The 21,795-nt window shown below is 43.0% G+C and overlaps 3 protein-coding genes, 1 non-coding gene and 1 pseudogene across 5 annotated transcripts; 4 read left to right on the forward strand and 1 right to left on the reverse strand.

Moving 5' to 3' along the window:
- Positions 1–1,133: 1,133 nt before the first annotated feature.
- Positions 1,134–2,630, forward strand: LOC136468962 (uncharacterized; annotated as a pseudogene).
- Positions 2,631–5,091: 2,461 nt separating this feature from the next.
- On the forward strand, positions 5,092–5,717 carry LOC136471813 (11 kDa late embryogenesis abundant protein-like). Its single transcript, XM_066469556.1, has one exon. It carries the CDS (start codon positions 5,167–5,169, stop codon positions 5,638–5,640), a length of 474 nt encoding a protein of 157 aa, XP_066325653.1. The 5' UTR covers positions 5,092–5,166; the 3' UTR covers positions 5,641–5,717.
- A 1,026-nt stretch (positions 5,718–6,743) lies between these two features.
- Positions 6,744–6,817, forward strand: TRNAC-GCA (transfer RNA cysteine (anticodon GCA)). The gene has a single exon. It is a non-coding gene; the product is annotated as a tRNA-Cys (tRNA).
- A 2,269-nt stretch (positions 6,818–9,086) lies between these two features.
- On the forward strand, positions 9,087–11,491 carry LOC136476260 ((DL)-glycerol-3-phosphatase 1, mitochondrial-like). Its single transcript, XM_066474031.1, has 6 exons — positions 9,087–9,298; positions 9,406–9,630; positions 10,492–10,552; positions 10,669–10,816; positions 10,919–10,995; positions 11,076–11,491. The coding sequence occupies exons 1-6, from the start codon at positions 9,208–9,210 to the stop codon at positions 11,197–11,199; spliced, it is 726 nt and encodes a 241-aa protein (XP_066330128.1). The 5' UTR covers positions 9,087–9,207; the 3' UTR covers positions 11,200–11,491.
- An 85-nt stretch (positions 11,492–11,576) lies between these two features.
- LOC136476259 (phosphatidylinositol 3-kinase, root isoform-like) lies at positions 11,577–20,268 on the reverse strand. 2 transcript variants are annotated; one of them, XM_066474029.1, is made up of 19 exons: positions 20,052–20,268; positions 19,802–19,922; positions 18,855–18,951; positions 18,654–18,750; positions 17,874–18,032; positions 17,531–17,740; positions 17,068–17,246; positions 16,691–16,838; positions 16,357–16,452; positions 14,931–15,066; positions 14,431–14,552; positions 14,134–14,328; positions 13,868–14,038; positions 13,460–13,597; positions 13,152–13,306; positions 12,578–12,721; positions 12,343–12,487; positions 12,063–12,236; positions 11,577–11,944 (listed from the first exon to the last, which is right to left on the reverse strand). In XM_066474029.1, exons 2-18 carry the CDS (start codon positions 19,881–19,883, stop codon positions 12,099–12,101), a joined length of 2,412 nt encoding a protein of 803 aa, XP_066330126.1. In that variant the 5' UTR covers positions 19,884–19,922; positions 20,052–20,268; the 3' UTR covers positions 11,577–11,944; positions 12,063–12,098. The 2 variants fall into 2 exon arrangements, with proteins under 2 accessions (XP_066330126.1, XP_066330127.1); XM_066474030.1 differs by lacking the exons at positions 11,577–11,944; positions 12,063–12,236 and having other exon boundaries at positions 12,350–12,487; positions 12,578–12,647; positions 19,802–20,268.
- Positions 20,269–21,795: the final 1,527 nt, after the last annotated feature.

The following is a 21,795-nucleotide window of genomic DNA, read 5'->3' on the forward strand; positions in this document are numbered from 1 at the left end:
TGCTCTCATTTTGTTGTCGTGGCTGCGCTTTTGGGAGGGTTTCTTGAGGTTTGTGGGTTGCGTGCTTTGCGGAGGCTGCGTGCCTGGCGAAGGTTGTGTTGTTTACCCTCACATATTTATGTGAAAAAGGTGGCTACAGCTGTAGCCGAACAAGCCTGCTGGTGAATTTTGTTCATAAATAAAACTGAGTGGTCGAACAGGTCTAACTCTAGCTAAAATGGACAATCTATAGAAGATAGTGCAAATTAAAATTTTAAAAGAACTAGAAGATAATAATATTTTAGTAAGTAAGATAATGTGCAAAATTTCAAGTCTAAAATAAAATAAAAACAACATAGATTCAAAAAGAAAAGATAAAAAACGTTAGGTGTGATCGACCATCTGGCACTCAGTGAAAATGTTCTAGTTTTGAAGGATGGTGAAAAATAATTGTAAACAAAATCCAGAACTTAAAAATAAGACTAAAAATCATGAATACTACATGAGTTTATGTTGTGACATCCATTGTTCAAAATTTCACGTAAAAATTTGATCCACGTATATGAGATTAAAAATAAAAAAATTCTTGTGCAGCACCGATGGAACCTCAAAATCATACAAAACATCTCAGTTCTTAAAATGTTGCACTTGAAATTGTGGAAGGACGTGCAGTATAACATTGGCCTTGTTCGCTTGAACTTATCAGCCGTACCGTTTCAGCGATATAATAGTGTTTTTCTCTCACAACAAATCAGTATTATCATCAGCCGTTTTTCTGGACTGCCGGACAGGACCATTATATACCAACTCAGTTTTCAAAGAATTCTTTTGGGCTTTTGGGCCGCTTTGAACTTCACGAGGTCAACAACTTTCGCGGCTCAACCGCTCAAGACAACCTGACTCGAACTCGAACAGTCGCTCGCAGTCGTCGATTTCCGGTAAGCTGTGCCGCTGGCCGGGCCACCACCACCGCCTCCGCCCGAACAGCAAGAGGAGGAGCACGATTCACCCTGCCGCGGTCGTCGATTTCCGGTAAGCCGCCAGCATTCCTTCCCCCGAACTCGACGCTCCTCGGTCCCTACTCCCTCGGCTCCCCTCGCTCTCGCCGCGGGTCGCGCGCGCAAGGTGTTCGATGCATTGCCTGTCTGCCTGCGATGCAAGCGCGCGCCGCCTACGCTGCTCGTGTTTCGCTGCCGGTTTATGAACGCAATGTGTGTCCGCGCTGACGGCTGCTGTTTTTTTCCGATTGTATTTGCAGGATCGGATCGACCGATGGCGGATACCACGGGAACGTCTGCCTGCCCACGTCGACCGCGTCCGGTTCGCCGCCGTGTGCCCCCAGTGGCGCGCGGCCACGCGGCACGGGCCCCTGCCCCCACCGCTGCCTCTACTCCTGCTCTCGGACAGTACGGTGTACAGCCTGCCCGGAAGCGAGCCGTCCACTTCCATAGCTCCACGGGGTACAACGACGCTTGTGGCGACTGGTTGGTGTTTTCAAGTGAAGAGGGCCGTTTCCTGAGGGATCCTTTCTCCAATGCCACCGTGACACTTCCACCTCTGTCCCGTATCTGAACCCGGCTTGTGGGCACGGACGGTGGACCAGTTTGGAGTCAAGCCCCCTCTACTGCCCCCGCAATCATGAAGTGCCCTCCTTCTACTCGCTGTGGAAGAGATGGAGGAGTTCTGAAGGATGAAGATGGCCTGAGCCCTGGACCCTCTTTGACTCTAGAAGAACGGCCCCTGCATGTGGATGTGGGTGATGAGTCTGTTGATGAGGCAACCCTAGCATGGATGGAAATGGCTGAAACGTTGAAGTTGGAGATGGAGCCAAAGAATTGCAAACTGTGGCTCTGTTCATCCAATCTCATTGTAGCAACAATCTATTTCACGGGAGGCCAACGGATTGCAGTGTGCCAGGCAGGGGCTACCTCGTGGTGGTCTGTATGGGCGAAAAATCTCTGTGTCAGCTTTGATGACATGGTATTCCATCAGGGCAAGCTATATGCCATTGACTTCATGGTTACACTTTTCGCCATCCATTTCAGCGTGGACCAGAGCAGCGGTGATCCATGGATTTCTCAAATACGAAATGTCATCGAATGTCCATGTTTGGACATAGGTTATTTCCTAAGAGGTGGTCACATGATGGCCTATCTAGTTGAATCACGTGGTGTGTTGCTGGTGGTGATGAGAAAGTTGTGCGACCCATTCGACGACCTGGATGGTCCCGATGCAGCTGGACATAATGAGTTCGAGGTGTTTGAAGCTGTCCTCAGTCAGTCACAGTGGCTTAAGGCGACGACAATTGGGAACAACGAGATTTTGTTTCTAAGTCGACGATGCAGCAGGTCTGTTTGTGTTCCTCATAACGCGTTGCCAAGGGACTGCATCTTCTTACTGGAGAAGGGCTGGGGTCGCAGTTTGTGTACTGGCTCAAGTTCTTGCAGGGTGTATAGCATGACGGACGGCAAGGTGTCCAACCCCCTGCCAACTGTGTCATGGGAGCCTGGCATGGTGTTTGCGACTTGGCTCTTCCCTCAGAGCTGAAGTGAAGCTGTTGCTGAGCTAGGTGCTAAATTCGTCGAACGACCTTATCTTATCCTCGTACTATGTCTAATGGTCTCTGATGATAACTGAAGCTAAGTGTATCAGTACTTGTCTGGTCGAAGTATGGTGTGACTATGTGCTGATTGTGCCATTATCAGTCTATAAACATCTGATGGATCTTTTGGCATTGCTACCTGCTGTTGTGGACCTATTCTGTGAGCTTGGCACCGAAATGGTGTCTCTAGTTGGGGAGGTAGCAAGCTTTTAAATTTGATCGATCTTAACCATCGTTATGTTGAATCTTCTGTGCGTGTTATGAGTTATGACATGAGAGGTTTATAGTGCTGTTTTAGCCTTTTGGGGTCGAACACCCATGATCCATGTGGAGATCAATAAGGTTTACTTTTAGGGCTGGATATCGAGCTAGCTCGGTCAAGCTTAAGCTGGCTCGTTAGGCTACCGAGCCAGCTCGGCTCAGCTCGTTAATATTACGAGCTAGAGGCGTAGCTCAGTTCGGCTTGTTAGCGAGCTCGAGCTGGCTCGTTTGAGCTACTAAAAAAAAGAACACACATGTTTATAATGCTGGTGCAAGCGGTAGAGTCTTACCGCCTGTGACCGGAAGGTCTCGGGTTCGAGTCGCGGTCTTCTCGCATTGCACATGCGAGGGTAAGGCTTGCCACTAACACCCTTCCCCAGACCCCGCACAAAGCGGGAGCTCTCTGCACTGGGTACGCCCTTTTTTTAATTCCAGAAGGTTACGTCCACTATTATGCAACCATACATGATTAATACACATCAGGTTCATTAAAAGTATCAACCATGCAATATAGTTGGTCCATCCATGATCCATGCAGTTTCAGCATACTTACTAGTTGCTTGCCACCACAGACTTCAGAAAGTCCACAAATTCAATATTAGCATCATCATGTTCTCTCTGGAAAATAATCCATAAATCAACATTTAAGTACCACGACAATTATAAAATCAAAATCTATATGAAACAGCTGAAAATAAGGATTACATACTAATAAGATAGGTTGACATTTCTAAGTCAGCATCATCATATTTTGGATTCATGGTCGTGGATTGATAGGCCTCAGCTCGTTTCAGCTCGTGAGCAGCTCGCGAGCTGGCTCGTTCAAACAGCGAGCTAGACTTCCAGCTCAGCTCGTAAAAAAGTTAAAACGAGCCGAGCCGAGCCGACCACGAGTCGAGTGAGTTGGCAAGCCGCGAGTATTTTGTCTAGCCATATTTACTTTCAAGGTGGACGATAATTAACATGTGGTGCTGCGTCGCTAACGTATTTGCTTGGCTTTGTAAAAATTGTGTAACTTGTGGGATGTCCTCGAATTATCTCTTTTGCTATCTGTACAGGGGGAAGAGGGACGAGCGTGGCCATTCAGCCTGGGCGTTCGGTTTTAACCGACGGTTCGGTTCGGTTTTTTCGTTTTTCCAAAATTTCGGTTTCCAGAAATGACCCCCGATCGGTTTGCTAAAATTCCAAAAAACCGACCAATTTCGGTTCGGTTTTTCAGTTAAAACCGAATAAACCGATGCAAGAAAACATCAGACAGGATTTAGAACTGACAGCATAGCACAGTATATTATTTGAAGACTCAAGACTGTTACAAACTTAACAATTCAATGCTCAAATCAAATATTACAAATTTGCCGTTCATTCTTGATAATAAACCACAGTACTCCATCAGTTTTGATAAACACCAGGAAAAAAACAGGGTTCGGTTCGGTTTCTCGGTACTTCGGTTCGGTATTGCATAGAAACCAAAGCCGAACACCGAACTTCACATAACTGTAAACCGAAACCGAACCGAAAAATCGAACTACCGACTATTCGGTTCGGTTTCGGTTCGGTTCGGTTCGGTTCGTTGTTCGGTTTTAAGTGAAAAAGTGCCCAGGCTGAGTGGCCATAGGGTTAGCCATATTAGCATGCTATAAATGATTTTTTTAGATTTCTTTTAGCTGTAGAGAAGAGGCCGAGACAGAGAATGAGAGAGAAATTTGTTGATTTAGTCCGGCGTATATATATATATATATATATATATATATATATATATATATATATATATATATATATATATATGGCACCTAAAATTTTGGGCTGAGCTGCTAGCTTGGATCAGTGGGGTCTCTGCATTTTGCCAGTTCTTGTCTTACATGTGGTGGACAAGGATTTCACTTCGCAGTTTCTATTTCTATGCGGTAAGACGTGTGCTAATAATGTATTAGTACAACTAATCTAGAATAAGTATACGTGGGGAATGGAAGGTGCAATAGTGCAAGGTGGATGACGGATCGCCTCCTCCTCCGGTGACCACGTCGACGCGTGCATCTCTTTGGCAAGCTGCCTCGTGTCCCCGCGCTCCACACATAGCTACGCGTGTATCCACACGTGCTAGCGAACGTGGCAACACGTCGCGGCTTTGTATGTCGGGCTCCCCGCTCTCAGACGCGTGTCCACATCCACAAAACCTATAAAGCGGCGGCAAAATCCGAACGTTCTCTCTCGGCTACACCGCACACGGCACATCATTCTTCCCTGCGATTACTAGTCAAACGATCACGACACTAGCTACGACACTTGCCGTGAGCGCGCGAGAGAGATCTCAAGCGCAAACAGCCATGCAGGCCGGGAAGACAGCAATGGAGGCGACCAAGGAGGCCGCGGCCAACCTCGGGGCCTCGGCGAACGCCGGCATGCAGAAGACCCGCGCCGCCGTGCAAGGCCAGGTGGAGAAGGCCACGGCGCACAACGCGTCGGACAGGGCCGCGGCGGAGGCGAACCAGCGGGAGCGCGTGCGCGCCGCGGAGCTGGAGAAGCAGGACGCCATGCGCGCCAACGAGGCCGCCAAGGAGCGCGCCACCGGCGCGGCCACGTACCAGCACCCGTCGCAGGGCGCGCCCGGGATCGTCGACGCCTCCCGGCAGGGTTACGGCGGGGGAGCTGCCCCCGAGGGCGGGCACGTGGAGGCCGGAGTTGGGGAGACCCGCCCCATCGCTAGGGCCACCGGCACGGCGCGGCCCAGCGCCGCCCACAACCCGCACGTCGGGAGCGACGTCCCGCAGCCGCGTGGCACCGGCGGGCAGTACCAGTGATGAGCTGCTGCGACGCGTAACAGTATGATGTATATCAGAAGAAGCTTTGTACACGAATGGACGCTGTGTGATAGTGTATGCCAAATAATGTATCTCTGGTATTAGAGAGTATTTTCTAATACGTACATGTACTCTCTACCTTCAATATACCTCTAATATTTTTATTTATATATGTAATAATAAAAAAAGTTCTGTCTTTTTTAGCGTAGCTCATATCTGTCCACCTGGCTTTAAATCTCTGACTTACGCTCGGCTATTTAGGTTCCTTTGTGGTAGAATCTGTTCACGGACTTCACGGGTACTCGCATTTGCCTGAATTAACGGGTCTCGCAAAGAAAATTTTGATTGGAATAAAACATGATCCCCGACTTCATGCTTTTTCTCTTGTTAGGCACTTTGCTCAATCTCTAACGTAACGTATTCTCTAACGTGTAATATCGAGTTTGATTGGGATAATGATCTCCATTTTCCGTAACCTGTATGTAATCAGGACTTCATGTTTTTTCTCGTGCCAGGCATTTGCTTAATCTCTTACGTGTAATCAGCATATTCGTTTCGGCTTATTTGTTCGTATCTGGCTTATAATCCATGGCTTGAACAATATTTTTCTCTCACACAAAATCAGTCAGTAATACTTTCAGCCATGGCCTTATAAGCCAATTCAGCCAAAACGAACAGGCTGAATATCAAGTTCGATTGGACAAAATTATTCCCATCACTATAACCTGTCTGCAATTTGTTTGTGATGTAATGAAAGTTTAAATCCTCAAAAAAAAAAGAGAATGAAAAACTCAAAAAAATTGAAGGTGCAAACGGCCTGTTCGGGAGGCCGTATCGTATTGTGGATTATTTACTGCTGACTGATTTGGTGTGAAAGAAAAACACTGTTCCCAGCTGAAAATTTACGATCGTTTACGAGCGAGCGAACAGGCTGAAAATATCGAGTCAGGATCCAAAAAAGCAGAAATCTATTTTTTGAAAAAGATTCGAAAAAAGAAAGTAAGTAGAATTAGATTCAAGATAAAAGAAAAAAAGGTTTTAGTAATTAGTAAAAAAATGTGGATAAATACTTGCTCTTTTCTCGATTTTAGATCAGATTTTTTGACGGCATGGCCAAGTGGTAAGGCAGGGGACTGCAAATCCTTTACCCCCAGTTCAAATCTGGGTGCCGCTCTCACTATCTCCTCTGCCTTTACCGCACTGTTCCGGGTCTATTTATGACTTCGTAGGCCAGGCCTCGTTCAAGTTTTTTCACTCTATTCATCATGTCAAATTTTTATACACATACATGGAGTATTAAATGTAGATAAAAAAATAATTAATTACACAGTTTAATTATAAATTACGAAACGATTTTTTTTGAGCCTAGTTAAACCATGATTGGATAATAATTATCAAATACAAAGAACGAAAATTTCTAGGAATCGAACTTGCGCCGGCTGCAGGTCCACCGGCTGTGCTAGCCACCCGAGTGCTACTCGGTTCTCTCCTCTCCCTTCTTATGTCCATCACTCTCACCCTTCCTTCTTGAAACGAAGTTTGAAGCTGAAAACCCATGTTCGTTTCCTCGATCTTCGTATGCTAAGAACGAAAATTTGGACTATAATAAAACCACTGTGTCATGATCTGCAGCTGGTTCGTTTCGTCGTAAACGATCGTGGATTATTTACTGCTGGCTGGTTTAGTGTGATAGAAAAATATTGTTCTAGCTTATAATCCACGATCGTATACGAGCAAACGAACATGCTGCTAGTCGTCCTATGTCGTGATGAACTCATAGGTAGATGCAATAACTGCTTATTTAAATTCAGTTAATATCTTGTTATTTTTTATATTTTAAAATAATCTCTGTTCTGATCGTTCGAATAATTTATTGTGTCGTGACGATCACCGGCGGAGCTACGTGGTGGCCATAGTGGGCCATTGCCCCCCTTGCCTCCGTGATTTGCTGAAGCCCCTGTCCCTGCATGAGCTGTGAAGTCTGCGAGTTAGCAGTAAGTTTGCATGCGCTCTAAGTCTGTATGGATTGTAAGCCAGCGGCCAAGGTCAGGCATGCATGTCTCTACGTAGACATAGAAATCGTGTAGCATTTCCTCCATCTAAAAAATAAAAAAACAATTATGTACCCGTGGTCCCACTCGCTCGGCTCAGCCGTTATTCCATTAGCCTGTTTTCTTTGCTTTTGTTGCTATGCGCCGTTTTGAGTCTGGTTGTTTTTTCTATCTTTTTTCCTTCCTAACTTTTCAATCGATAAATTCTACATAGTATGTGTATTATAATTGCTAATTGAGTAATATATATTGGAGTTGTCAATTGATATCTTATGTTGCTTTTTTATAGAATTTTTTATGCTCAGCTATTGTGTTGTCAAATATATTTTTATATACTGTGGCTTAATTATAAGTACTTCTATTAATTTTGTTCACTACTTATGTACATATAGATTCAATTGACAAATGGCCCCCACCTTATTTTACTTCAGGCTCCGCCACTTGACCTCATAAGTAGATGCAGTAACCATCTGTTCGTGACGAACCTATAAGTAGACGCAGTAACCATCTGTAGATGACGAACTCATAATTAGTCACAGTAACCATCTGTTCGAATTAAGTCAATCTCTTATCAATTTTTATCAATTTTAATATACTTTTGTTGTGCCGGTAGTCTTGGTATAAATATCGCCACAAAATTGTATGTCTCCTACTATATATAATATTTACTTTATCCATTCTAAATTATAAGTATAATATTTACTTCATCAATTTTAAATTATAAGACATTGTTTTTTCTAGATATATAGTTGTTGCTATGCACCTAAATATATATTTTCTATATATATATACAGTAATACAACAAGAAAATCAAAATGTATTATAGTTTTAAACGGAGAGAGTACTAAGAAAAGATCGGTTTACTAGTGATAGGTTAGAGCACCTCCTTCAGTTTAGGGATGTGAGCGCGGGACAGTGGAAGCATCAAAATTAGCAAGCTAATTATTCATAAGCATTTCACACCTTATATGCATACTATATTTACCTAACTTTATTTATTTCTGAAAATAATTGTGGATAAAGTTATTATATATAAATATATCACGGTACACCAATATAGACCGATACTAAAGCCCCTTTTGGCACGGCTCATCAAAACGGCTTCACCGGTGAAGCCAAAGCCGGTGAAGCCAGAAAAACTGGTTTTTCTCGGCTTCTAGTTCATTTTAACCCCGGCTTACAAAACGGCTTCACGCTACAGTGCCTTGATTTATGCAAAATAGATGAAGTCAAAGCCGGTGTAAGCCGTACCAAAGAGACCCTAAATTTATTCTAAAACAAAAACCGGAATGGTATTTTTAAAGTACTCCTATATGCATAGGCCAACTTTCCTCTATCCTGGTCCTGGCCCAACCCGGCCCGCAAGATGCTGAGGTCATCCATCCCTTTGCCCTCCCCTTCCCTTCCCTTCCCAATCGGAGGGAAGAAGCGCACGCCAATCGGCATCCACCAGAGATTCCCTTCCCACAGTCGCCCCGCCCAGATCTCTCTCACTCGCACTTGCTCACCCCGCGCAATGGCATCCGCTGGCGCCGATGACGGCGCGGCGGCGCAACCTAAGGCCGCCATCTCGCACGTAATCTTCGATATGGACGGCCTCCTTCTCGGTATCTCTATCTTCTCCGTCTTTTGTCGATCGGCGATGTTCATGTTCTTGGCCGCATCCCATGTCCGGAGTGCGCTGACGATCGTCGGTCCGTGGCGCGGGGTGCAGACACGGAGGGCTTCTACACGGAGGTGCAGGAGAAGATCCTAGCGAGGTACGGCAAGGTGTTCGACTGGTCGCTCAAGGCCAAGATGATGGGCAAGAAGGCGGCCGAGTCCGCCCGCATCTTCGTCGACGAGTGCGGCCTCAACGGCCTGCTCACCCCCGAGCAGTTCCTTGGGGAACGCGAGAGCATGCTCCAGGCGCTCTTCCCATCCTGCACCAAGCTGCCAGGTGAGCCAAAGATGAACATGGACGCCTCTCAGAATTCTCTCCTTGTAGGAAACCTATAACCACAGGTCTACCATTATGCATAATCGATTCGTTGTGCTCTATGTTGACGATTACTTTGGTCCACTGAATTTCTGGGGAAAATATAACTCAAAATGAACGAGCTTGAGTTCTGAAGTTGATATATTCAGATGTAATTCCATAGTTGCTCTGGCCATTTGGTTAAATCTTGCTCAATGTTGCCCTTCTTAACAAGATGTAGTCTTTGGTTTCTTGTTTCATGTACCACCATGAAATCAAAGCGAGGAATTGAACTTTAGCTGGAGGAACATTACGTGTTAAGTATTATATATCAATAAATCCATACACAGAATATTTTTTGCATAACATTTTCTGTGAACATATAAATTCAACTTTCAGATATGTGATTATACTTTTGAGGTGATGTCAAACACAATTGGCCATTTTGTGCTAACTTAAGTTCATGGTATCATATGGAATTTGTTGCATATGCACTTCAGGCTGTTTAATGCTAATGTTGTCTACTTATCCATTGAAGTGGAGCCAAAGGAAATTGCCATATTTTTTCAAGATTTCAGATTGTGGCCTTTTGCAATTGACTCTTGTCCCAGACTTACTTTTGATTTTACACTGTTCCTCTTAAGAAAATCTCTTGTGGTGAAATTACTGCTTCTTTAAGGTTTGCCTTGACTGGTGGGATATTTTGAAGAATAAAAATCAACATTGTGGCATCATTGATCAAGTTGCTTTAATATAAGTGGTCTGTGTTTCCTTTCAGTAATTTACTCAAATTGTGATAGATGGTTTGCTTATGATGTGTAAAATGAATCTTGTTTCTTGCAGGAGTACTACGTTTGGTCCATCATCTTCATGCCAATGGAATACCAATGGCTGTTGCCACAGGGTAGGTTTCTTTACATCTGATCATCCATTTGGCCTTTTCTCAATGGTCAATGCTCATCGTCTTTCCATGAATTAGAACCCTATTAATGTTTGTTGCTGGCTTGCTGTGGCTTACAGATCCCATAAACGTCATTTTGCACTAAAGACCCAGAACCACCAGGAAATGTTTTCCCTGATGCATCATGTTGTCATGGGTGATGATCCGGAGGTGAAGGCTGGTAAACCATCCCCTGATATTTTTCTTGCTGCAATGAGGAGGTTTGAGGTATTGGATTTGATCATATGGCAACAGTTGCAATTAGAATGTTCCTTTTGGATGCTGTCTGTGAGAATCTCTACTGATGCAACTGCATTGCATTTTTTTTAGGGTGACATAGAACCCAGTAAGTGCTTGGTTTTTGAAGATGCTCCTGCCGGTGTAGCTGCAGCGAAAAATGCTGGAATGTAAGGGAGCTGTCATAGATACACGATTTTTTCAACCATTTGTACCCTTTTTTTTACTACAACTCTTGCTACTTATACAGGTCTGCAGTGATGGTCCCAGACCCAAGGCTGGATGTTTCATATCACAAAGGAGCTGACCAAGTTCTCAGTTCATTGTTGGACTTCAAACATACGGAATGGGGCTTGCCGGCATTTAAAGAGTAGACAAATTCCATATAGGATTAGAAAACTCTAGTGAAGAAAATGTGAGATACTTGAATACTGAGGGCGTGGATAATTCAAATTCCGTAAGATGTTGCTCAAGAAAAATTCCATAAAATGTTGCACAAGACAAATTCCATAAAATGTTGCTCAAGCATACAATTGAGCATTCTTGTCGCCTCTTAACTATGTGGCATCAAACTACTTTATATGACTTTGTTTTCATTGCTTGTTACTATATCAAACATGGATGAGCAAAAGATATTAATGTTATACTCTCTTTGATCTAAATTATAAGACGTTTCAACTTTTTTAGATATATAGTTTTTGTTATGCACTTATATATGTACACTATAAGCAATGTATCTAGAAAAGCTATATACATTTTTAAAATTTTAGCATTGCCATTTACCAAGCTATATTGGCATGCTGTGCAAATCTGTGTACTGTTGACAGGCTAGTCTTTTCCTTACAAACCATTGATGTTGATATACATTAGTAATTTAACATATATGCATTTGAGGAATGCACATGGGTACGGTAGTGCGTCACGGAACTCTACCCATCTGCCCAAATCGCCACAGTACTTGGAGTTGGAGGGATGAGGCGTCAAAAAAGGAAAACAAAAAACAAAAAACAGCCTCTAGTAGCATCCTTTGACAGCAGCGTGTGCCGCAGCTTGAACCCCCAAATGCCAGGCTCCCGTTAGTGTCAATTCTCACTGATTACCGTGGCTCGTGACAGTCAGCTGGAGTGAACATCAAAACCAACCAAAAGATATAAATATATTAGTTCGTTTGCCAAGAGAGTATCAAACTCCCAGATTAAACAATATCATAACAACAGGGAAGTATTGCCCAACTCACCATGTACAGATTTACACTTGCTTCGGTAACATCAGCTTACCGCCAATACTGAGCCCATCTATGGATGGTCTCAACCATTTGGGGGAACAAAGCACTGACGCTTTCATTGATAAGATCCTGGAAGAAATGTATAGCCTCCTCATCGTCCAGATCCAACCGGAATTTCTCCTGGAGCTGATCGACGATGCACCACACAAACAAGGAGGAACATGTCACTTTGAGTTTTTGACTGCTCTTTGTAGAGCTCACAAGCTCCTGAGCTCGTAAATAACCAATTTACCTTGAGACCTCCGCTTTCATCAACAGAGATATCTGGAATGCCTGATCGTTCCATAAGCTTGAATAGATTCAAGATGAGACTGCTTGACTTTCTTAGAATGTTGTATGCTTCGCAACAGTAGGACTTGAATCTTGTATAATATTGGCTGAAACACGAAAGCAAGTTTTGACAGTACATATCCATGAGGCAAATGAATGAAAGTGCAAAGACTTGATGAAATTGTTCAACTAATTACCTTTCTGCACCGCCCATGGCCTCAACCATTTCTTTACAAAGTTTCATCGGTGGTGGAAATGGCTTTGGGTCTCGACCAAGGATAAAAGCAAAGTCAACATGAAAAAGGCATCCATCATCAGTTAGAAGAAGATTATCCAGATGCCTAGAGAGTAGAGAAAGGAAAAAAATGTTATTATTGTTAAATTTGCATTTCTATAAGTCGTATCATCGTCCATGTTCAACATGGGTAACTTCATCTATCAGGAGAAAGAGGATGTAAAAACATTGCTACAGAATATGTCCTGATCATGAACAAACTTCCATTGAAGTATGATGAGCACTACGATACTTGAATATTAATTGGGCAATACTGTGAACTTATTTATGTACAGATTTACATATTTTCATGCCTTCACAATCTTCACAAAAGAAACAAATGAAGTAAACACATAAATAAGTTCAGAGTCCTCATCCTAGCTTCCTGATCATAATATTGTAATAACTCCTTGGTTTGTTACATTACATAGAGCAGAAAACAAACTAGAAGGTTACTATCAAAGAGGTGCTTCAAACCAGGTGTAAAGAAGACAAACCTGTCTCCAACCCCCAATATATATGTAATGACAGAGTAACCGGCGCAGCTTTTTATGAATGTCTCCAAACATTGAGCCGTTATACCAAAAGGACCATCCTCATCAGGATGGAACTTCTGTAGGTAACTTGTAATACTGCGATGTTCTGATAGAATCTGGGAACATGCTACTTAAATCAACATAGCTATCTTTATGAAGTTTGTAGAAATAGAGAGTAGTAATAAACAGAAGATAGAATTATTAGGAAGTTCATTGCAGTGGAAAGAGCATTTGGCATTTGGCAACAAGAGCTTCCACTACCAAGTTACCTGTGCGAGAGAACTGGAAGGAATAAATTCAAGCATCCCTTCATCTTGTCCAGTTGCAAGAACTCGGTATGGAGTAAGGTGCAAATCTAGATTTTCTAATTTGAGTAAGCGGTCCATCAAAGAAACCGTTTGAATAACCTATAATCATACAGAAACAATTAGCTATGATTCTCTTTCTCCCACTCAAGTCATCTAAATGGACATCCTTGAAATGTTACACATGTTATAGCTCACAATGTTTCATTACATTCAATTAAAGTGTCAAATAATAAACTGATAAATAATATCACTCGTTCAGACTTCAGAATGTCAGGAACCAGAACCATAGTAATGAGGGTAATATTGTGTACAGACTGGAACTGAAGTAAACCATTCAATAGCATATGTAAAGCAACATTGATTACTTACCAACTGATCTTGCCGGAGGTCATCTCCCTTTTTGTAAATAATCTTGGATGTTACCCCGTTTGCTGTTTTAAATGTCAGGCGCAAAGGGTTCAAGGCGCTTTTAAATATAGACGATTCTTGAGGCACAACTCCTGTTAGGAGAAGAGTTGGTGCTAATGGTGAACGAATTGGCTGGAATCAGTTCAAACGAACAAGTTAGTTACAGCTACAAAGTAAAGTTAATCTGTGATCATATGTTTTAGCACTAACAAACAATACAGATTTACCTCATCAAAGTTTGTAAGCTCGCTGAAAACTCCTGATAATAGCTGCCTTAATTTTTCAATTTTCTTTTGTGCGCTACCTCTTACATTTCTTACATCCTTCATAATAGAACACAATTGAGCAGTGAGGTCAGTCTGCCGGGTTAAACTCTGCCACAGTCGAAACCCATCTTCATCCCCATCCTCCCTACCAACCAACTGTTAAGAACAGAAACAACAACATATACATATAAACACTGCAAAGTTACAGACAGGGAATGAAAGAACCAAGAAGATTGTAAAAAAGGAAGAAAACCGTACTTTCATCATACTATTTTCAAGCATGTCATATGTGCCATAATATCGTCTTGCATATGCATGACTGTGAAGCTCAACTAATATATACCACCGGAGGAAGCTAGCAATTTCGATGTTTGACAAAGCTGCAATGGAGTGGGAAAAAAGATCAAAACACTGCAGATAGTTCTCTACGGAAACAGTTTCGTGATGACATAATAAACAACATAAGTTGACAAAAGGTCTGCAGGTAAAATTTCCGCAAGTCATGCAAGCTTTGTGGTGACCTCAAAGTTTACAATGAATAATCAATTTTGCAACAGTAATAAAAATATTAAGTGTTTTGGTTGGATTGCACTTGGTGCTAAAATAATTCAAAGTACAGCCATGGAAGTCATGAAGACACAAAATGACATTTTTCTCCTTTCAACAAACAAGTAGTATGTTACTTCATCAAATTTCACAGTGATAAAATGTGGCAGATGAAGTTGTGAACAAATATTTACATAGGTATTTAAACATACCACGGTTTACAAGAAAGAGTGCTAGACGGGACTTGTCAGATCTTTCAAACCGAAGAGCTTGCACTAACTGAAGTAAATAGCACTGTAATTCTTCATCATCAGCCCTTTCAAGTACGCTGACAGCATAACCGCGAACCTTTGCACAAAAACAATTGTTACCTTACAGAATAATATGAGATAATAAAGCATATAGCAAGAGTCAGAGTCTAATTATTCAATATTCTTTAGGAAATGAGATAATAAGATAATCATTTATATAACCTTAACTAATAAACATTTCTCCAGGAACAAAAAACTATTACCAGTGCACAAACCTTTTGAAAATGAAAAAAATGAAAAACAGGAAAGCCAACAAGAAGTCGAGAAAGAGGGTACATTAGATCATCTCACGTAAATGATACATATCTTGGATAAAAATCTACAGCTCAGTGTAACGCTGACAACTCTTTACTGCAACAGCATTTTGGGTATCAAGTAAACAAGAAAACAAGGTGGATAGTAAATGGTGATAGTGTGCCAGATAAGCACCATGCAAATGCCTACAACTGCAATCCTACTTCCAACCCAGCCAAAACCCCACCATCTCACTGCTTCCAGGTGCAGCTCTGTGTTAGGGTACAGGTAGGTGGATTGAATTTTAGGATCAGGATTAGAAGAATTGGGAAGGATTAGATCTGAATTGGAGAAGAGAGGAGGAATTGTATTGAATGAAGTAACTGTCATGTCCCTCATGTTCCATAAAAAAACTTTTATACAACTTCATTGAGGCCTCTCTCTGATTTTCCTTTGTCTTAAATGACTACAGCAGGTCATGCCCGCAATGCTTACACAAGCAACTCATATCCATTCTGGACCATACAGACTGATGTGAGCAATTTGGGCCTCGACACTCCATCTGGATTGATGGCTGTTCACTTGGGCCTTACTGGCAGATGGCACTGGATTGACACTCTGTTGCCTACCACCACCTACTGCAGGGCAACCTAGTGAACCCTGTAGAGCGACTGCTGTCATCCACCTGCATGCCTATAATTGATGGACATATGTAGACTACGAAACCCCACAAAACACACTTTTTCCCTCAAGATGCTGATTTCAAGAATAAGAATAAACCAACACAATAAATATGATTTTAAGGAAGAGCAGCAGGCATTGTTTCAATAACACTGGAGAAAGAAGATAAACAGGCAACCTACTGCAAAACACGAACAAAGAAATTTGCCGAAAGAATGTATTTCTTTCTGCTTGTTGATAGCAAACTGCCACAAAAAATTCCAGAAAAGAACGGCGCTGGGATTCAGGACTAATTCGCGTAACTAAACAAAGGGCGAAGAAGAAACATTTATATGTAATCTAATGGAAAAAAAAACAAACTAAACAAAAGAAGACCAGAAACATGCACAAATAAAGGTGGCAGACAGCATACTTCGTCACTTTCAAAATCAGGTGAGAGAAGCTCTAGTGCATCAGCCACATCAATCATTTCCCACTTTCCAATCAACTCAACAGCTTGCTTAGCTTCCTGCAAAGCATTATCACATTTAGGAAACAGATCATGCAGTGTTCACAGCTCCAAAAAAATCAATACACTTCGTTCCAGTATATAATAAAAGAATTTGAGATGACGAAAAAATTTGACATCAAATAAGCTAATTGCAGGTTTGCAGTACACTTTTATGTGCATCACTTAGTCCAGCCAAACCAAATATGACATTACAAAACAAAAGCAGAACTTGCACATAGGGATTTCTTTTACTAACTTGGTTATCACTCCAATCCACTGAGCGAACGAATTTTGTTAGAGCTTTCTTCTCAGACATCAAAGAGAAACGAAACTTCCACACCAACTGCTTCTCATCCACTTCCAAAGTGCGTGTAGGAGGAAACTTAATAATTGTTTGTAGTAACCTACAAAGGACAAAATCAATCAGCTAGAAAACAACCAATTGTGCAAACTATTAACATAAACGACAAAATTCTGCTTCCAGCATCTTCTAATTCAGTCAGCTCACATATGAATGTGGTTGTCTCACAAGTTCATGACAGCATGAAACTAAAAGTCAGAAAATTCCTCACGAAAGATCATAAGTTGACAGAGGGGAAAAGGAGGGGAAAAAATAATGCATATTTCATGTACTTTCGCTCATTTGAGCTTGGTTTTAGATCTCTATCAACTATCCCACGAGTCAAGCTCCTAGCAAGCTTTAACTGCTTGTGCTCAGATGGATTGGTTCGTCCAAGTTCTGGGTCCCATACAGTAACCAGCTCGTTGGATAACGATACTGGGGCCGGTGTATAAAAATTTGCTCCAGATTCCTGCATGGACAAGTAACACTCAGCATTTCTCTGGTGAAGATAAAATTACACTTTCTATAACTTGCAAGCAGGAGAAGTCATGTTCAGATAAATAAATATTATATGACTCAACAACTTCAAAATGTAAATTCCTCCAACTATGAGAGTAGCAGAAGACTATTCTAAATACACAAGGATCACCTTGTGCAAAAAAAAAAGGATCAATTTTACAGGTAAAAGAGTTACAGGGGGAAAAATAGCTCAGTGCCATAACATATATGTATAACAAGGTCAGTAATGTTAACCTGGAAGACAATTCTATGTTCAAAACTGCACAGTTCAACAACCAGGCTAGGGTACAAATTTTCTTTCCTCTCACACTCTTTCTCCTTAGCTTTGTCCATAGCACTGAAGGCAAGACGATCAAGCCAATCAACATGTTGTATCTGCCCTCTCTCATACTTGTTAACAAGCCTTTCCAAACGCTCTATCTCACCCCTCTCATTCCTAGGAACCTACAAGTTACATAGGGAAAAAAAGGTAAGTCCACCTTGAGGTAATAGAAGTAAAAAAGAAGTGCAGAGATTAGCTGAGAGAGAACTACAACAGATGAATCCTGAGTTCAAGAAGAGTAAAGCGGAGTGTTACCTTGCCAGGAGTTGTGGTGGGGACTCCTCCGTCTGCCTCCTTTTTGGGCCATAGCCGCAGCTTCTGTCTTCCTGTTTTAAGCTGCCTTTTGCTGTTGAAAAGAAATATGGTGGCTCCACCAACAATCTCAGGGTCCTCACCAGATGAGACATCCCACACCTACATCAGAGATTAAAATACATACGAAGCTAAAACACAAGGAAAACCATACAGGTGGGCAATTATCCTATGAACTGAACTTATTAACATGATACACCACATACTCATTGGGCATAGCAAAATTACTTCCCTAATATAATGTGATACCACTACCATCAAGGTATAATCAGGTCAATAAATTTGATTCATCATTATGGTGATCTCCAATAAAATTGACTGAAAAAACACCATCCTATTTGTTTATTCAAGGTGCACTTGGAAATAAATCAATGTCTCCACTTAAATGAGAAGCTAAAACTTTCTACCAATAAAATGAACTATACAACATGTTGAGTATGACCCATCTAGTGACATTTTTATCAGATTAAACATGTGCTCAATTTTTTGAATCCTATACTCACACGGAACCCCTCCACAGGTCTGCTAAAAAAGATATCAACCTTGACACCCACAAAGATATAATTCCTTTCATTAACAATTGACAGGAGTGTGTTTGTGTGGGGCTGTTTTCCCCTAGCTCTTGTACCCTTTTGTTTTTTAATGAAATGACATACAGCTCTCTTGTGTAGTTTGAGTAAAAAAGCAACTGACACGAGTGGTGTACAAATCCAAGAAATATACCGTAAATGCAAGCTGTGAGAGGGACGTTAGGTCCCTGTATTTGGTACTTAGTGTTATGAGCTCATTCCAACAGTATTTCGGTCCTGAAGGTTCCAACCTAGCGTGAGAAAAAATGTGCATTAAAATTCCAAGAAACAGAACTGGTGAGTGCAGTCAATTGGCTGATATAATTATAGAATACATAAAAATAAAAATCTGTACCTTGTTTTTACAGGCAACCCAAATTGTATCCCATTGATGTATAGCTTGCACTCAACAAAGAGCTCTGGGACTTTTTGGTCGGTCAACAAGATATGTTCTGGAAACAGGAAATGTTGAGAATATGAAATATATATATGAAAGACAAAGACGAACAACGTATTAATCATTTTAATTATGATGATGCATACTAGTGAACACAGGAAAGTTTTATTTGGCAGCAGTATAGAACAAATAAGTAAAAAGGTTTTCTTCTCCTGTGGGATAAAATGTAGACCGGTATTCTCGAATAAGCAAGAGAACTTAGTATCATTGCATTAACGTGGAGGATTGAGATGCATTACGAAGAAGAAAACAGGTAGTGTGGAGGATTAAAGATAAACATTGAATTTGAGCAATAACCCTAGATTCTTTCCCTTGATCAAAAAGAAATTATGTCCTCTCGAGCTTCATCGTGTACTATTTACTTTACTTACAAACAACCCAGCACAAATTTGGTTCGGGACAAATAGAACAGAGGGCTAGTTATTAGCTGAGACTAAAAATTAGGCCAAATTAGATGGGGTTGGCCAGCTAACAATTAGTTGGAGGCTTGGCTAAAAAACTAACCCCACTTATTAGCCCATGTTTGGATGGGCTAGAGCTAATTTTGGCTATTTTTTAGCTGGACAACAATTAGCCCTTGCTATCCAAACAGGCACTTAGAACAGAAAAGAGATCAGTGCTGTGCAATAACAGTGCAAAACAGTAAAATGCTGTGATGGTAGCAGTTACAAATCTGCAAATGAGAATATAGGAATATTGGATTCAGATCGCTGTTGGGGGCGAATTTGTTGTGTGAAAAACATTGGAAAAAGATGGATTTTTGTAGCGGGTGGTAGCACGGCGAGTACATCAGGACCGAATTGGCAACCAAATTGAGGTGGAGAAGAGAGGTAGTAGTGATATACCTGCGTGGAGAACGCGGAAGGCGAGCGGGTGGCTGATGTCGCAGGACAAGAAGAACCGGAACTCGTTGCCGCCGCCGACCATCTTTTGGTGATGAAGAACTGAGATGTCGCGGGAGAGGATCTGGGGAAAGGGTGACCGGATCAACAACGCTCAGAGCGACTGCGGTCGCTTGGTATGGACGGCATGGGAAGGAAGAGGACGCCGAGGGGAAGCGGCGGCGGACGGAGGAGGCGGGCGGGGTAATTGCACCAGGGGGCGACGAGGGTGAGGGCTAGCGGTTCTGCTGATCCTCTGATTCTCCCTCCTTATTTCAGCGTGTGCAGGCGGTGGTAGAGACGACGAGGAGAGAGGCAGCGGCGGCAGAGAGTGCCGGCGAGGAGACGGCGGTTGCGTGACTCCAGCGGCGAGGATTCGCTGGGTGTGGATGAAGAAGCAGCTGTGCCCGCGGGTGCCGAGTTCGACCCGAACCCGCTCCGGTCCAACCGCTTGCTTTAGCAGCCCACCCGTTAAAACCTAACCACGTCAAACCATGATAGAGCCCAGCCCGTGCAACCCGAAGAAACACGGCCCATTGGTAATGGCTTCCGTTCCACAAAATCACACGGTGTAACAATTCCAGTAATTAAATTTTGAAAAAACGGACTTGCTAGCGTCCGAACGTCCGATTCGGGGCGCTAGTGTCGGACGGTGCTTTCGCGCCCGCGCCTAACACACCTAGCTCCCTCGCGCCGAGCCCATGCCTGACACACCCAGCTCCCTCGCGCCCGCACCCATCTTGCTCCGAAAGGTCGCGCGGGTCCACGCATGCGCGGGGACCACCTTGAGCCAGCTTCGTTTCACGCGCCCGCATGCTCGCAGTGGAAGCATCAGCACCAGCAGACGCGCGCGGTGACCCACGGCGGTGCACTAGCAGCAGCAGCACGTGCTTTCACGAGATCTACTTTTGAAACATCCAAATGAAACACTTGCAACATACGTCTGAAACAGATGAAACACTTGAAACATGCGCTTGAAATATGTGTGTATAGCCATAACAACATTTGCAACACCGAATCTACTTTTGAAACATCCAAATGAAATATCTACAACATACATCTGAAATAGATGAAACACTTGAAACATGTATGTATAGCCATTGCAACATGTGGATCTACATCTGAAACATCCAGATAAAATATTTGCAACATACGTCTAAAACACCTGAAACATTTAAAACATACGCTAGCAACATGAAATACGCTTGCAACATGCCTATATAGCTATTGCAACATAGGCAACATCCAGATGAAATACTTGAAAACGTACGTCTGAAACATATGAAACGCTTGAAATACGACATTGTCAGCGACCACGGCCTACCTGGTGGGGAACTGCGGTAGCCCCCTCCTCTCGACAGAGTTCGGGGACTCGATGACAACGGACTTGGAGGAGGCGGCGAAGGCCTCGGCCTCGATGGCCGCGGTGGCGCGCTCGACATCAGGCTTTGGGACGGCGCCGTAGCGCTGGAAGAGGACGCTGGGCGTCGCAAGCGTCTGCACAAGGCGGCGCACCATGGCGTTGCACATGCGCTACAATGGTGGCCAGATGTTGAGCAACGATAGCAGCACCTTCGCGACCTTAGCGCTCGCGGCAGCCGCCGGGGCGGCGTTGGTGGATCCTCGGGGGTCGTAGGCTGGCTGCCCTCGGCGGCAACGTCGGGGGCGTCCTCCGCCATGGCTGCGACCTTTGGGGGAGAGTTCGGAGTGGACCACGCTGGAATCCGCGGTGGCGCGGGCTCGGCGTCGAGTGGAGGTCACGTGAAGCCAGGCTCCGAACATTCTGGAGTGGATTTTTTGTTACAAACTTATGGATTGGAATATGGGCAAGACGCAGTGGGCCGCTCAGGCTGTCATGGCCCACGACAACGGGAGCATCCGGATGCCCTAAGAGAGTATTTCCGTTTTGAAAGAGCATAACTAGACCGTAGCGAGAGCAAGAGGAGAGAGTATTTTTA

The sequence above is a fragment of the Miscanthus floridulus genome, chromosome 8 (genome assembly GCF_019320115.1).
Source record: "Miscanthus floridulus cultivar M001 chromosome 8, ASM1932011v1, whole genome shotgun sequence".
Lineage (NCBI taxonomy): Eukaryota > Viridiplantae > Streptophyta > Magnoliopsida > Poales > Poaceae > Miscanthus > Miscanthus floridulus.